The sequence below is a fragment of the Xiphophorus couchianus genome, chromosome 13 (genome assembly GCF_001444195.1).
Source record: "Xiphophorus couchianus chromosome 13, X_couchianus-1.0, whole genome shotgun sequence".
Taxonomy (NCBI): Eukaryota; Metazoa; Chordata; class Actinopteri; order Cyprinodontiformes; family Poeciliidae; genus Xiphophorus; species Xiphophorus couchianus.
The window spans coordinates 10,835,419-10,851,716 of NC_040240.1; the positions used below are offsets into that span (position 1 = coordinate 10,835,419).

The window sequence follows — 16,298 nt, forward strand, 5'->3', positions numbered from 1 at the left end:
AGTGTTTTACAGTGAAGGGATGGAATAACTAACTTTTTGCCATGACATCATCACCCTGTTTTCTTTTGGCATACCTAATGATGGCATCATTTCTCAGAGGTCCCCAAGAGTGTAAAGCGCTTTGAGTGGTCAAAAATGACTGGAAAAGCGCTATATAAGTTCAGTTCATTTACTTTGACACTTTAAGGATATCTTAAACTCACTTCACCTTCAACCACTGATTGTCACTATTGTCCATCATCAGACCTCCAGCTTTTCACAATCAATCACAAGCTAGAAGAAAAAAATCATATGTCAGCTGACAACACTTTCAAGATCTCCCGTGTTTGTGAATCAATATCATCCGTCATCTTTGCCAACTGCTGTATTTTTCTTTGGTGGGATTTGACTAAAAAGTACCCAGTCTGATTCTCTGTAGATCACTAAACCACCCTCTTCTATTTGATCAGAAAAGTTTTGATCTATTTTGGTAAAGGGAACACTTCTGGGAAAGAAAAGTCTGCTGTGCTTTCTGCTGGTCTGGAGCTAATTCTGGTGAAATTCCCTCGAAGTTTCTATGTTTGAAAGACGGTAGTTCATGAATCATTTGGGATGATTGATGAGGAGGAGGAGGAAGTACTAATGCAAGAAAGACCCTTTTTCTGATGGGAAATGAGCATGTTCCCTTAATACACCTGAGACCTAAAAACATCTGAGGGAATTTAAAGATAAACTGACTCATTTCTGTATTTTTACAGTGCTCTTTGTGTAAACACGACTTTGTCTCATACCAGGTGCTTGAGACATTGATTAAGGAGATGGAGACTCCCACTGGACCATTTCTGTTGTCCTCCCTCGATGTGTGGGATTGAAGCGAGACGACGGCAAGCTAAAACCATGTTCCTCCTTCTATTTTTATATCTGCAGAACCTGCAAGTGCTTAATGGTGTAGGTTGACAGTAATAGGGAAAATAAATTAGGAAAAATAAAGTCAAGTAAAATTTGAAGTCTTTCTCCAGAAGGGATTTTTAGTTGCATTTTTGTCAAAATAGTTCATATATTAATATTCAATGTTTTATCAGATTTTTGTCCATCCACCCATGATTAGCAGCAGAAGTAGCAGGTCCAAAAGGAAATTTCTGACGTCCGTCTTCCCTGGCAACATGATTAAACTCATCCCAGTGGATCAGGAGTAGGGATATATAATCCCTCCAGTGAGTTCTTGTTCTGTACCAAGGTTTCCTTCCAGCGTCTTACCTGGAAAACTTCCCAATGGATGCATCCTGATCAGACATCCAAACCACCTGAGCTGATTTCTTTTAACAATCACAAAAACTACATCATCTATATATTGTATGAAACCAGAAAAAAATAAAAGGTCCTACACCAGATTAAAAGTTCTATTTTTTTTGTACTTTCTGAACATTTAAGTACAAAATATTCATTTTGAACTACTTATGTAATTCTTATTAGCAGGTACCGTGTGTATGTGTGTTTTTTGTTTTGTTTATAACACTGTCATTTTGAGAACTGAAGATGAGAAACGTCACAAAAATCAAGCATTATTACATACTCCGTTTTCTTTTTCTATACTAATTCCGACATGGAAAATGGTCAAATAAAATTCCAAACAAAACCTTCATACAAAACCTGCACACTAAATAATGGGGATCAGATGTGGAAAATCATTTCAATCGTATTTTAATTAATTACATTTTAGAATCTCACAAGATCTGAAAATTTACATATGTGCACAATAATTACATATTAAATCTTTTATTTCGCCACATCGGTATACAAAATGTACAAACAATCTATAAATCAAATGTTTAAGACGTATTCTTGCCATCAGGCTAACGTGACACGTTGCCCTGGAGTAAACGTGGCATGAGGAGGCGATTTGTCGTTCGAACCCCCAAAACTTTCGTACCTAAAGAGGGAAATAGAGTTTAGGTGAGAAAAACTGAAAATAATGTAAGTGCAAACATTTCACTAGAGTTAAACTGTGATTAAGTGCACAATTTCTTCACAGCTACAATGAGCAATCATAAACTTTATTCATATTGCTCCATCGTCACTTTTATCACTATAATCATCCTGCAGGACAGACATTGCAGAACTCCTGAAGTGCCTGAAAAACTAGAACTATTTAAAGTTATTAGTGCAGTGATTTGTGTTTTAATCTGGTAGAGAGTCCTCTTGTTACCCAGTACTCACAGTTTGGTGTACTTGCCCCAGTCAGCCGGGCTGAGAGAGGGTCTGGTCACAGCTAAGGCAGAACTAATGTGAGCCTGAGACAGCAGGAGTCCTGGCTGGCTGGAGGCTGGACGCGTCCACACGAATTCATCCTATACAGAAAGAAACACAGACGTACACAGGCGCAAGCTTCAATCTGATGTTTCTTCTATTAGAAACATGTAGGTCAGTGCGGCGTTGACAACCGATGCTGAAATACACGCAGAATAATTCATCTGAAGTCAGAAGATTGGTGAGAATAGCTGATGACATGCACAGACTGTTGGAAATAACAGCATTTACAGGGGGGTTTTCATACATGTTTTCACATACATTTCCTTTCCTATAGCTGTTCTTGATGATTTTGATGTCCTGTTGCAGCTGCTCCAGCTGCTCGGGGCCGAGCTCTTTATATCCGGTCTGGATGGAGGACATGTAAGCTGGAGAGAGTCCTCTGACTGGGTCTCTGGAGTTGGGTCCAGAGACACACAGGGATTCCTGTTAAACACACAGATGTTAAACAGAGACTATTTGCTCTGTTTTATAGCAACCAAAGTCCTGGACCAAGATTAAACGGATTTGTGGTAATTATTAATAGAGAGGCAACAGTGGAGAAAGGTTAGAGGTCCAGGGAGAAGATGCAGTGACATCTAGAGGATACCTCTAAAAACCTTTCCTTCAGATTCAGTCGACTTTCTTTACAAACAAGTTCGGAAATGCTGCTCAGATGAAGCACCCACAACACCTTGCAGAAGTATGTGTATCTATTACAAGTTTGATAAATACGCTACATTAAAACTAAAACATCCAAATGTTACGTCACAGAAAGACACTCAGTGGAAATTTTACAGGTGAGTGAAAATATTTCAGGTTTTAAATTTTTCTGAAAACCATCATTTTAAAATCCCAATAAAATGTGGAAGCATTAAGTACTTTCACTTACACGTCCAATTTATGAACTGTGATCATATCTGAATTGCGACATGTGGAAACTAGCTCTTAAATGATCACCTGTTTTGAAACCGGTGAGTTTCCAGTCTCCGACTCAAAGGAACTTCCGAAGTAAAACCTCCAGACGTTACTGTGGCATTCCTCCTGTTCAGTGTGAAGCTCCGTGGGCTCAACAAGAACCAACGACTGGTCCAGCACCAAGCTTTGCTCTCCCTCTCCGACAGAGGAGTCTGAGCCGCTGCTGGTATTTGGGAAGATCATGGAAGACAGGCTCATGTCGGTGTCTGAGGCGGAGGTCAGCTCCTGTTAGTCATGGACAGAAAAGTTTAAAGTTTCCAAGCAGATAAACACAAGGAGCTGAAATAATCTCCAACACTTTGCCTCTTGTTTTATCAGTCCAAAAGAACCTAGAACTGCATGCACATCGAGAACGAGCGTACATTTGACGTGCTGACGCCTGAGCTGTTGTGAACAGCCTCCAGCTGTGCATTGTAGAGCAGGGCCTTTAGGTCCGCCCCAGTGAACTGCTGCGTTACTGCTGCCAGCTGTTGTAGGTCAACATCTGGAGTCATAGAAAGGCCAGAACTTAGAGCCTTCAGGATCTCAATACGAGCCTCCTGGAAACAAGACACAAAGGAGATCATCTTTTAACAGCGTGACAAAAAAAGCAGCAATGCAACGTTGGTTATGCTATGTAATCTCTAGTGCAGTGATCTTCATTTATAAGCATGAATGAAGCAGATGAGTGATTTTTAAATCTACACACCTGGTCTGGAGGGGGGCAGTAGAGACTCTTGTCCAGTCGTCCCGGTCTCAGCAGGGCCGGGTCTATTAGATCTGGACGACTAGTGGCTGCGAGCACGTACACCCCTAGACGCAACGGCAGAAAAAAAGATTATGTTAAACCTAAAAGCCCACGTGTAAGAAAAAAAAAAAAACACTTTTCAGTGCAATCCAGCTTAGTTACAATTAGAATATATAATATCATTACTAAACATGTCATCTTAAGGCACTTTATAAAAAGTAGACACAATTGTGATCATTACAGTTCATAACAAGCCGATCGATCCAATCATTCAAAGGTAATTACCCATGCTGCAATTCAATCTTAATTGTAATTCAATGAATGGATGTTTTAGACAATTGCTAATAATAAGGTAATTCATGTTACCAATAGGAAAACAATTATTTGTTTTCTGTATTGCTCCTTACTGAATCAAATATGAAATTTTAGTCTATGAATTGGTTTAATAAACAAAAACTAAAACCTAAGTGTGATAAAACTCTACTGCCTTCTCAACAACACTTTATTAACTGATCATCAGGAAGGCTTGTCATTTCTCTAACAGTAGTTTTATCTGTTTAATGGTCTGCGGCACAATGCCAAGGAAGAAGGACATCAGCAATAATCTTCAATAAGCAACTGCTTATTCTTTTGAGATAGAGTTGTTTGCTGATTCATAGTTGATCCACCAAGAGTGGGACAGATGTCAAGACACCTGTCAATATTTTTAGGAGTAGGAATAGGGCCATACTTCCAAACAGACACAGCATAATAACATCCGCTTTAAGGGTTAAAGTTGCAGTGATGCTCAGGCCTACCCTGCAGCCCCTCCACCCCATCCAGCTCGGTGAGCAGCTGGTTGACCACACGGTCGGTTACTCCTGTGCTGTCGTGGCCTCGCCTTGGTGCCAGAGAGTCAAACTCATCGAAGAACAGGATGCAAGGTTTGGCAGCTTGTGCCCTGAAATGGAAACAGGAGGTAAAAAAACTGGTGGGAACATTTACAATCATTAGTACAGCTTCGAAGTATTGTCAAAACTCAAAAAAAAAAAAAAGAAGTTCACCTCAGGAAGACGTCACGAACTCCCTGCTCACTGGCTCCAATGTATTTACTCAGGAGTTCAGGTCCCTGCAGAATTGAAGGTTTATCTCAATAAATGAGACCTTGTTTTCCTCAAACACAAGACTAAAGTCCTGCAGACTATGAGAACCAAAGTCTGAGCTACCTTGATGCTGATGAAGTTCATTCCGCTGTCTTTGGCCACAGCCCTGATCAGAAGCGTCTTGCCGGTACCTGGAGCTCCATAGAGAAGGATTCCAGAGCAGTGCCGGATAGGAAGGTTGGAGAAGAGGACCGGATACTGCAAGGCACCAAAGAACAACATCAGCTTTTATATACATGTTGCTTTTTCTGTTGATCTATGATGAAAACTAAAATACAAAAACAGAAATGGTGGTCACTCTGAAACCAGTAAGACGCACTGAAGGCAAACAGTAATACTGACGTGCATCTACAGATCTTTGCACTAAGATGATATGAGTAGATTAGAAGCATGATGAAGTCCTGAGTCAGACAGGAAGGTGTGTTGCAGGGAGCAGCAGTGTGCTGACCTTAGCAGGGAGCAGGATGGTCTCCATCAGCTGCTCTCGCACTTCTTGCAGCCCTCCCACTCTTTCCAGTCCGACTCCACCCGGCGTGTGAAGGTCCACGCCCCACAGCGATGGAGGCGTGAACCCACTGAGAGCATGCGCAAAATCCCTCCATGAAAGACAGACACCTGAGGAATGATGGGTAAAAATCAGGCTAAGCTGAACAGATCACCTAGGTGCATAATGAGATCAATTAGTCTTAATAAAGAATTTCAAAGCCAACATCTTTGCGCACCTTGATTGCTGTGTCCTCTGTGCATTGTGTTAGCGTGGATGGCTCGCTCCAGCAGCACAGTGAGATCCTGGGCTGCATATCCCTCCGTCTTCCTGGCAACGGCCTCCAGGTCCAGATCTTTCAAGCTCTCCTCAGAGAGGAAAGGCTTCCTCAGGATCAGATGGCGCAGGATATCAGCTCTCTGCGCCTGCAAAGCAACACCTCATTTTTAATATTGATAGAATTTTTTGGGTCTTCTCAGTGTGCGGGTGTGGATGTTGCCGCTAACTTGGTCCGGAGGCTGGATGTTTACAAATCCCTGGATGAGGTGGGACCCCTGGATCTCTGTGAGAGAAGGGTGGAGGGAGTGTTCGCTCTGGCTGGTGATGATCAGACATACCAGGCTGGAGTGGAGCACCGCCTCGTCGACCATGTCACACACACCTGCAGCCACAAACCTACAGCTTAACGTTTATACTCAAACCTTATATGGTATAAGTGAGTTTCTTAACTTACTTTGTGCAATGTGCTGTTGCAGGAGCGCCTCAGGGCCATGCTCGTGTTCAGGTGATGTGGCTCCACGGGTCAAATGATCCAGGTCGTCGAGAAGGACCACGGAGGGTTGTCTCCACACTGCCTGTTCAAACATGTCCTGTAGAATCTGCTTCACAGTGTCTGCCCTTTTGCCTACAAATAAAAAATAAATACATGAAGGTTCTGCTCGTCTCTGATCCATTCAAGTGTTAGAGGAACATTTCTTGACCTTGGAGCTTTTTGCAGTCCAACACCTCCACATGTGCATCCAAATCCTCTCTGCTTTTTCTGCAGAGGGCTCGGGCCAAAGAGCTCTTCCCACTACCCTGTGAGAGGAAATGAGGGAAAAACCTGAAGCCATACACTTAATTAAATCTACAGTATTCAGTAAACATTACATTTTTATCATTTTAATTCTATTATTTTGCATATTAATCAGTTACCACCATCCACAGGGCGGACACAGCATCACGCTGTGAGGAATGTGTTGAAACGGTCCAGTCAAAGACCAGATCAAAATCCACTTTGGAATTAGGCTTGTCACGAAAGCAAATTTTTCTAGACGATAATTTGTCAAGGGAAATAATTGCGCTAAACGATGATATTGTTTTTTTCAGTCCCATGTCAAGTGATATAATGATAATGGCAAAAGAGTGCAAGTTCGCCATCTGAAAGACCAATAAACTTTAATTTTGTTAAAAAAAACAAAAAAAACTAATCTCTATATTTTAAAAATCCTAAATAAAACACAACAACCAGAAACAATAAATAAAACAAAAATAATAATAATAAAACACACACACACACACAACCAAAACCATAAATAAAATGGAAAATGAAGTCTCTAAACAAAACTGCCATTTCATTCAACATCACAATTACATGTCATTTTGCTTTAGTGAACCACAAAAGAAAAAGAAAACATACATTGTGGTTGTAATGTGAAAACATTCAGGGGGAATGAATATTTTTGCAAGGGATTTTGGATAGTAAAGATTTACCTTAGCACCAGTGATGAGCAGTGCTCCTCCCTTGAGTCCCTCTCCGGAGGTACAAAGTTCCCTTGAGAGGGGACTACCCAGCAGGGCATGGGAAATAAACTCAAATCCGGTCTTAATAAGTTCATCAATCCCACTGGGGGAAAAACGCAGCAAGTGGAAGCATATTAGAGCATATTAAAGCCGAAAAGGTTGAATGTAGAATTCTTTCAAGAACTTACCCAAATAATTGTAAGGAGGGGAGCTCCATCTCAGGAGCTTCAAGAACAGCTTTTGGAGCAGGTTGCGCTATCGTCTGTCTGTCCACCTGGAAGCAGCAACATCTTATTAATGTCAATATTTCTCACAGGCACTGGCAAAATCATTTTTAAAAAAGTGTTTTGGGTGGGGAACTGTTTTCAAAGCTTAAACCTGTATGTTTTCCTTCTGGACGGTGGGTCCTAATAGAAACAGCTGGTCCGGCCGATCGTTGTCTGGTTTTGGTTTCAGCACTGTCAAAGATAACTCCAGCTTTGCTGTAAAAAGGGGAAAAAAATACATATTTCTATTGCAGCTGAGGGAAATATAGATTTTTAGTATCATAATTAGATTTTTCTTGACAGCAATCCTAACAGGTGGAGGTTTTTGTTTTGTAATCGCACTTCTTAAGCTTGTAGCAGAAGTGAAAGGAATGAATCACCATCGTTTAGATGTAGGAGGACGGTGCCGGAGCGAGGAGTCAGACACGCCAAAGGTTCGTGACTCTTTGAGTGAAGCCAGTTGAGGAAAGTCGTCTGGATCGCTTCATCATCGTCGTCCTCAGGCTGAGCAAAAAGACATATCGCAACATTACGCAGACATATATTAAAGTGTTACATCAGATTTGTACAAATGCAATTACACAGTGGCAGACGAACGCTCCAGCGCCTACCAGAGGTATTAGAGGCTGTAGGCGGACGCTGGAGGCTACTTTGATGACTGATTTCACGGGTTTAATTCTCACTGATGAATGTGGCAGGATGTTCAACTTGCTGGCCAGAGGCTCTGGGATCTGAGAGAATTGAAACAGAAATTAAAGAATACAGACGTGGTCTTACATAAGAATTGATATCTATTTTTTTTCTCTTTTAGATACATTACAGCTACAAATTTCTAATCAATGTATTCCCATTGTAACTGGGATTATAAGCGATAGGCAACTACAAAGTAGTGAATATTACTTTTTTATTTTTCAAAAAAGATTGCGACCATAGAGAGAGAAATAGACTTTAAGCCCTTATAAGTTGATACGCGGAGCGCAGTGGATGGATTTGAACATTTTCATTTTAAAAAATCTGAAAAGTGTGGCTTTCTTTCATCCAAGCAAATGTCATGGATATAAATACAGCTGCTCTGTGGAAATCCTGCAAGGAATGTACGATAGAAGAGCATACAAGAGTTTTGCTGTATTTGTGGCAGACCAGCAAAGACCCACAGCTCAGATGGGGAAATCTACTGTCAGAAAAATTATTCGTTGTGAAGTCGTAAATTCAATTAGGAATTTGTTGTAAGACATGAAAATTGATCTTCAGAGTCTTGCGGAGCTTAAGACATGTTGCAAAGAAAAATAGGCAGAGGCAAACGCCCAAACGCTTGCAGGTTTAATAGCAACAGAAGTCGATTCTACTGTATAATATGTAATACTGGAAGTATTGCAAGGCACACTTTTCAGAATTTCATTTGCAACACATGTTTATTTTCCTCACCCATACTTTTCCACAGTGGATCTTGTTGTGACCTCTCTCCAGCATCTCACCATCATGGCACATGACCCTGACTATTGTGGCTTCTTCCTCCTGTGCCTCCTCTGCATCCTTCCCTCCTTTCCTGCTGCTATCTTTGCTCCCTCCCCCATCCTTCCTTTTCTCCAAGGCCTGCTTGGCTTTGTCTTTTGCTTTTTTAGGGGATGATACCTTGAAAAGACAGCCATACGTCACTACAGACTGACCTCCTCTAGTTGCTGTGCTCAGACTAGAACTCCAAGAAAAAATGTGAATAACACCAGCAGCGATGTAACTTATAGTACAAAGACAGTCCGGAGGTACACCGCACACTCTGTAGATGGAGTCGGGAAAGACAACAGGGACGCTGGGCACAGGAGCGTGATCGTAAGGGCCCCGTATTATATGATGGAGCAGGCTTTTCAGGTCAGCGATGCCTCCCCACTCCTGGCTGCGACCAGAGTGTGAGGTAATATCTGGCGAGGGCTCTGACGTGGAAGGCAAAGTCGAGCCTCGCTGGAAGTGAAATTGCTCATCAAGGTTGGATCTCCTCACTGAATCACTGACTTTGCTCCTTCCAGTGCGGATCTTCTGAGACACCACAAGCTCTGTGAACTGCTCCAATCGACCGTAGGGAACAAGCGGGGAGACGGAAGCTGTGTTGAATTAAAAACAGATGACAGTGTGCTTGTGAATATTAAACACGGCTATAATCTGACCTCAGAGATTTTTAAAAAAGGGGAAAAAAGAGATCAAATTAACACAGACTTATTCTAATGTAGATTACTGTATGACTGTACACCCAAACAGGAAACACGCCATGCTGGAAAACCACTCTGATCTGATCCAGAAGCTTCTGCTCCAATGCAGAGCTGTGAAGTTCCTGGGAGATGAGAAATAAATAATAGGGATGCGTGTGGCTTTAGATCAAAAGAGTAACATATAACATTTGGAGAAAAATTAAAGCTTCATGTACAGAGCCCAACAAATACTTTAATACCACTTCAAGGTATTTCAACAAAAAGTAGAACAGCACACTTTTGGGATTTGATGGGGGTGAAAGGTGAAACTGTTCCAAAGGTGTGAATATTTTGCAATGTGCTTTAGTCATTTTGGTGCCTTTTCAACCATGCATACAATATTACCATCACTCACCAAGATCTCCCAGTCATCAGACGACAAAGGCTCCACAAACACCTGATTTAAAGATGAGACTTGATGGCACGGTTTTAGAAAACCCTGAAAAAAACAAACAACGTCAATAAAACAACTGATCTGACCACAAGTTGATGCAATAATGGACTTAGTTTTTTTTGTGTGTGTGTGTGTGTGTGTGACAACAAATCAAGGAAAAAGGTCTTACTTGTTCTCCGTCTTTCAAGCCCAGCTTCTCTCCCATTTGCCGACACAGCTCAACGTCGTTGCTGTGTGGGTCGGAGGACGCCCTGTTTTGGGTCCAGCTGAGGTACACTGGAGAGGCATTGTCCCAGGACAGCTCCAAGGTCTGGTTCTAAAAACAGACAAAAAACATGTTTGACCCAGCAACTAACAAAGACGATTCAAGCTATGCTTGTGTGTTTGCACCTCAGCTGTAGAGAAAGGTTTTATGAAAATCAAAAAAGAAAGAAAGAAAGAAATCAAAAAATTACAGGGGATTCTTTAAAATATATTTTTTTTTTCTCTTGTGCAATTACATGTCTGGACTGAGTTTATTAACCTGGTGGACAATACAAAAAAAGAGGGCAGCTAATTTAAAGCTGTATGCTGTACTCATGAAAATAAGAAATAAACACAGTTTTTATCTAATGTCTGTTTCATTTAACAAGAAATAATATTTAAAAAATTTAGAGTTGGTAGAGTTAACTAAAATGTTTCAGCATGGTCTCCATAAGCTTTATCTAAGATATCTAGAAACTGATATTTTTGCTCTTTATTCTTTAAACACCAATCCAACACACATTTTTTTCAGATTTTTACTTGGGGGAAATACATGTAAATGTTTCCACTTATATATCTGAAGTATATATTTTAATGAAGGATAGAGATTCTTGTCTATAAAAAAGTATCAATCATACTCCAGATTTTGAAAACACTGACATGAGGCAGCTTTTGTCCTGTATTCTAGAAAATAAATAAGCGTACATGCAGACATAAAAAAAATACACGACCCCATTAAATAAAGCATAAAAAGACACATAAATAAAACAACAAGCGTCAAATAAGGAACTTATTGCAACTCTGACAACACACTGCAGAGTAGGTCTCGCTAGGCTAACCTACCTCCTGTAATGAAAGGTGCGATATCATCTTCGACGGGAGGTGAAGGAAGCAGTTTTTAGCGTTGTTAAAAACAACTCTGATAGGTTGAATGCCCTGACTACTAAACATTCTCATCACATTGCCAAAGTAGCTCTGAGAACTCCAAACAGGTTGCTCCGCTGCTGTTGGAAATGCAACAACTCCTGAATCGATCGATGTCCTCTGCCAACGGCAAACTAGACCAAAGTAACCAATCCTCGATGTTTCTTTCAAAGTAAGACGTTTTGGAACGAGTCTTCAATCGAAGCAGCAACGTTCAGAACGACATCTGGCTTTTATTTTGAAGGGCGTCGACCCGGAAATTCATTTTCTCACAAACATGGCGGTCCCTGTCAGCAATAGATCGGATTGTTGGAGCGCCCCAGAAGTCTACAAACATCACGAACAGCGAAGAGTGTGCATTTCTCGACCGAAATACCGAGAAGGGAGAAAGGCCAAAGCAGTTAAGGTAAAATTAGTTTGAAAATGAAAGTGTACCCTAATTTATGGAACACATGAAAAGCTGAGCGAGACTTTGCTTAACCACAAACATCATAGAAATATCATATTTACTCAGTTTTGGCGTGATACATTTGGGTTTTATTATGAATCTGCCCGAGCTTAGTGCCGTGTTTAAATTGTGCAAACAATTCACTTGCATTTAGTGTTTGTTTTTTTTCATATCTTGCCAGTTTGCAGCAACTCTGTCAATGACTATTTCCTCCAACAACAAAAAAAAAAAAACTGTAACTGCTCTGCACAAAATTACTGCCAGGAGTAACCCCTCTGTGAAATATAAACAAAGTGAATACACAAAGTTAACGGCAGGAATACCTCTGTCAATTGTTTTTTTCCCAGGAAGGAGAGACAAAGCCAAACCCAGAATCAGTAGCCAGTGTGTTCTATAGAAAATTGGAACAAAGAGAGTACAGGAAATGTACAGTAAAGGAGTTGGCAGCAATTGCTCCAACGACGCCACACAAAAAGTCTCAAAATGTTATTCCCTAAACAAATGCCACAGATGGACTCACCTTAATGGCAGTAATATTTGTTAAACTATGACTTATTCTTTTATTCATGACTAAAATATGTTCAGAACTACCAATCTGAGCATATTTGTTTTCTTTTATCAGGTGTACACCATAAATCTAGAGTCCCGTTATCTGATGGTTCAAGGGGTTCCAGCCATCGGCGTAATGACGGAGCTGATCCAGCTGTGTGCGCTGTATGGCGTCGTGGAGGAGTACCGACCCCTGGACGAGTATCCAGCTGAGGAATTCACTGAGGTTTACCTCGTCAAGTTTCAGAAATTAACAAGCGCCAGGTGCACTGTGTATGAATTACTTTGGTCATAGGGCTGCAGTAATAAAGTCAAGTACACCCGCTGAATGATTTATTTATTTAAAAGAAAATAACAAAAAATGTTGTTTAAATTGTCTGGTTTCAGGGCAGCAAAACGCAACATGGATGAGAAGAGTTTCTACGGTGGTGTGCTGCATGTGTGCTATGTCCCAGAGTACGAGACAGTGGAGGACACCAGGCTGAAGTTGCAAGACAGAAGAAGTTATATTGCGAGAGCAGCTCGGAGTAGAGGTATGATAACATTAATAGGTATATTTTCATCTGTAGATTTAAAGATATGATTTAAAATATTTTAATGTTTGACTTTTGTTTGTTTAAACTTTTTTTCTTTCTTATTCCAAAGCAAAACAAAGAGAAAAGACAGAAGCAGCACAAGAGAGTTCGGCATCATCAGAAGCACCAACCTCATCAGACAAAATTCCCGCCAGTCGTGATGTAACATCTAAAATTGAAAGTACAGGAGAGGCTTTAAGCCAGAGCCACTATTCAGAGTTTCCTCCGCTGCCATTGCCACCTCGAGAACAGTGTTCATTCAGACAAAAAAGTCATCGCAGGCTTGTACCAACAGAGGATAAAATGGGGACTTTGCATAATGCCTTCTTTAATGTAGAACAGTGGCAAGCGGACAGTTTGAGCTCTAACCCAACAACCTCTAACAGGGAGCAAGACACAGAGGGCAGACTGGGTCCAAATCCTGGTTCTGGAGTGAGATTTATTCCAAGGAACACTAACTTGGAGAGCAGAAAGCGCAAAGTAGAAGAGTCTGGAGAGCCTGCTGCAAACATTTCTGGAGAAAACGAGCCGCTGATTGGACCTAAACTACCGGAACCGGCAAAACTGGACATGGAAGATGAGTCATTAAACACAACTGTCAGCCTAATCAGGAGCACAATGAAGCAGGTAATTATTCAGTGATTATTTTTATTTTGCATAACAACAAATATAGTGTCACTATGTACTGTATGTCTGTCTAATTCTTAGGTGGGATCAGTTCCAGACCTTAAAAGAGTTGAGAAAAAAGCAAAACCACGTCGTCGGATATAAACCGGACCGATGTCTACCACTGCTTTGGAAGTTGGATGTCTCTCTTTTCAGATTGCATTTATTTATGTATTGCAAGCAGATACTAAGATTTTTATTAAAGACACAGTTGAAAGTTTGCACTGATATGAAATGTTTCATTGCTCTGGTTCCTTAAACACAACCTCCTCAAACTTCTCAATAGTCTGAAAGAAGAAAAAAACAGTTTATGGGATTAAGAACAATGACAGAAATACAAACTTTATGCAATTTGTAATTTGTGTGATTACCGCGTCCTCAGGGAGGCAGGGTCCAAATGCCTGAAGGAAAAGGTTCTCATCTAGCACTGATTTTTGAAAGTCCTCATAAGACAGCAGGCCATCGTGATCCAGGTCCTAAAAGAGTGGAAGGACGCAACTGGTAAATCATCTACAAATCAACATTTAATTTTTTTTTTTTTTTTCTGAGACGATCAGACCAAAACCTCATCTCTAGCCTTGATGAAAAAGTTCCAAACAGACCGTTACATTTTGAACCGTGATCTCCTCACCATCTTCTTCATTGTGATCTCAACCACATCTTTAATTCCTTCGTCTGGATCCTCCTCACTAGGCCACTTGATGAAGCTGTGCTTCAGCATGTGAAAAATCTCATCTTTGGAGATGTACTTGTCATTATTTAAGTCATACACTCGAAAGGAGTCTGATTAAGGCAAACAAAAAAGAAAAGGTTAACAGGTGGAGAACCAAAAGTGCCACAGCTTTTAGAAAACGTTCTAATTTAATTATAATTCTAAATACTTATAGATTCTAGTTCTAATTATTTACATGTCTAATGTAGGCATAAATACATATTAAAATAATGTCATATTTATTCAAACTGGAAGTCATGCTAAAGATCATGTGTTCCAATGTAACATGAATAATTTAAAATGTGATTGGTACTTCCAATACATCCTAAAGTTCGGGGTTCCTTAGTAGTCTTCAAACTTAAAGACATCTGGAATTTGCTTCTATTATTTTTGGTTCAGTTTGGAAAAATAAAAACACCATGGAAAAATATTTGATTTTCTGCTTGCTGAGTGATAAAATTCTAGAATTAATTGCCTCAATGGTTTTACACTAATCGAATTAAGTTTACTATGCATTTAACAAACTGTTTCCAGGTCAGATTAATGGCAATAACGGTAAATAAGGATTTAAAAACTGATTTTGTTGGTTGACTAGTGGCATCTTTGGACTTCCATAAAACGCATGTCACTTTGGACAGGGAGACAGAGGAAGATGAGTTTAAGAACACAGAGCTGAGAACTTGCGCTTTATTTTTTCTTCAAGAGTCCCACGAAGAAAAACAGAAAGTCCTCTGATCCACTCTTCCAGAATAATGACACCGTCACCATCTGTGTCAAAACTTCTGAAAACTTCAGAACAGAAAAACTGTCACAAACCTATCTGAAAACCTAAGATGTTAATAAATTTCATGGGAATGTTTACATGTCTTTTAAACCGTTAATTTCTACCAAAAGCAGTGCTTTACAGGCTTCAGCTCTGTAAAGGCAAGAAAATATCTTACGTTTAAAATGAAAGGGGATTTTTTTGCACACATTCAATATGTTTATTATCAAAAGACAAGTTTAAGATTTCTAAATGTTGAATTTAAGAAAAAATAAGCCCAGAAAAATCCGATGTTTATCCATGTTCCAATTATCCTGCCAAAAGAATCAGTACCTCCGTCCATCATCACGGCATTGGTCATCTCAAAAGTGCCCTGCAGTACGCCTCTAAACTTCCCTCTTTTCAGGCCATTTGCTGGTCGCCCTCGGCTGACCTGCTCCGCCATAAGGGTGTTAAACATCAGGATCAGATTCTCGATCTCTGTTTTATTGACTAGAAAAACAAATATATATAATTTCATACACTGTGACGTTTCGACAGTTGGAACTCTGTGATTGTTAGGGAAATGTTAGCCAAATCTGAGCAGACAGAGAAGAAAAACGGTGTATTAAACGAGGCGGGTTGAAACTCACAATGTTCCACTTTTCTCAAGAGTGCTTCAACCTGGGCATGTAGCAGCTTTTTGCTCTTAGCCGTCATTTCCATCATTTTTGAACAGCTTCGTGGTTGGTTTTGACGCCGCTTACCGAGAACTCTGTATTGGTTTAGGGAGGAAGGAGGGTTGTTGACTGTGCGTATCCATGGCAACAGCGGGAAACGGCAGCTCACGTTTCGGAAATGGACTGCAATTGAAAAGCCTTTAGCATGGCAGTGTGGTATGTTTGGGGTATAGCTGTGATTTTTAGTGAAAATACATTCCTTTTTTTGTTCTTACAATAAAAAATAAAATCTAAAAAAAAAAAAAGCACGACACAGCTCACGTGGGGTACACTCAAATAAACATCCCCAGATAGATGCTTTGTAAAACATTTTTGCTGTAACGATAGCGTTAGCATTTTTAGGGTATGTCTGCAGCTGCTTTTCACATCTACAATTGATGTCTCTCATTTGCAAACTTGCTCAAGCTCTGTTCTCTGGCAG

The 16,298-nt window shown here is 40.4% G+C and overlaps 3 protein-coding genes across 3 annotated transcripts; 1 reads left to right on the forward strand and 2 right to left on the reverse strand.

The window, feature by feature from the left end:
* Nucleotides 1-1,657: 1,657 nt before the first annotated feature.
* Nucleotides 1,658-11,587, reverse strand: pex1 (peroxisomal biogenesis factor 1). The gene is made up of 24 exons (XM_028036144.1): nt 11,365-11,587; nt 10,448-10,594; nt 10,240-10,323; nt 9,853-9,967; nt 9,070-9,740; nt 8,256-8,375; nt 8,025-8,148; nt 7,757-7,860; nt 7,567-7,652; nt 7,349-7,481; nt 6,577-6,673; nt 6,330-6,500; nt 6,103-6,257; nt 5,835-6,021; nt 5,561-5,727; nt 5,176-5,310; nt 5,014-5,078; nt 4,768-4,910; nt 3,932-4,035; nt 3,606-3,782; nt 3,226-3,468; nt 2,548-2,712; nt 2,197-2,327; nt 1,658-1,909 (listed from the first exon to the last, which is right to left on the reverse strand). Exons 1-24 carry the CDS (start codon nt 11,476-11,478, stop codon nt 1,828-1,830), a joined length of 3,720 nt encoding a protein of 1,239 aa, XP_027891945.1. The 5' UTR covers nt 11,479-11,587; the 3' UTR covers nt 1,658-1,827.
* Nucleotides 11,588-11,734: 147 nt separating this feature from the next.
* On the forward strand, nt 11,735-13,911 carry rbm48 (RNA binding motif protein 48). Its single transcript, XM_028036146.1, has 6 exons — nt 11,735-11,851; nt 12,241-12,423; nt 12,516-12,706; nt 12,830-12,975; nt 13,088-13,644; nt 13,726-13,911. The coding sequence occupies exons 2-6, from the start codon at nt 12,418-12,420 to the stop codon at nt 13,786-13,788; spliced, it is 963 nt and encodes a 320-aa protein (XP_027891947.1). The 5' UTR covers nt 11,735-11,851; nt 12,241-12,417; the 3' UTR covers nt 13,789-13,911.
* Nucleotides 13,649-15,985, reverse strand: clxn (calaxin). Its single transcript, XM_028036147.1, has 6 exons — nt 15,791-15,985; nt 15,492-15,650; nt 15,080-15,184; nt 14,315-14,466; nt 14,055-14,159; nt 13,649-13,970 (listed from the first exon to the last, which is right to left on the reverse strand). Exons 1-6 carry the CDS (start codon nt 15,864-15,866, stop codon nt 13,923-13,925), a joined length of 645 nt encoding a protein of 214 aa, XP_027891948.1. The 5' UTR covers nt 15,867-15,985; the 3' UTR covers nt 13,649-13,922.
* Nucleotides 15,986-16,298: the final 313 nt, after the last annotated feature.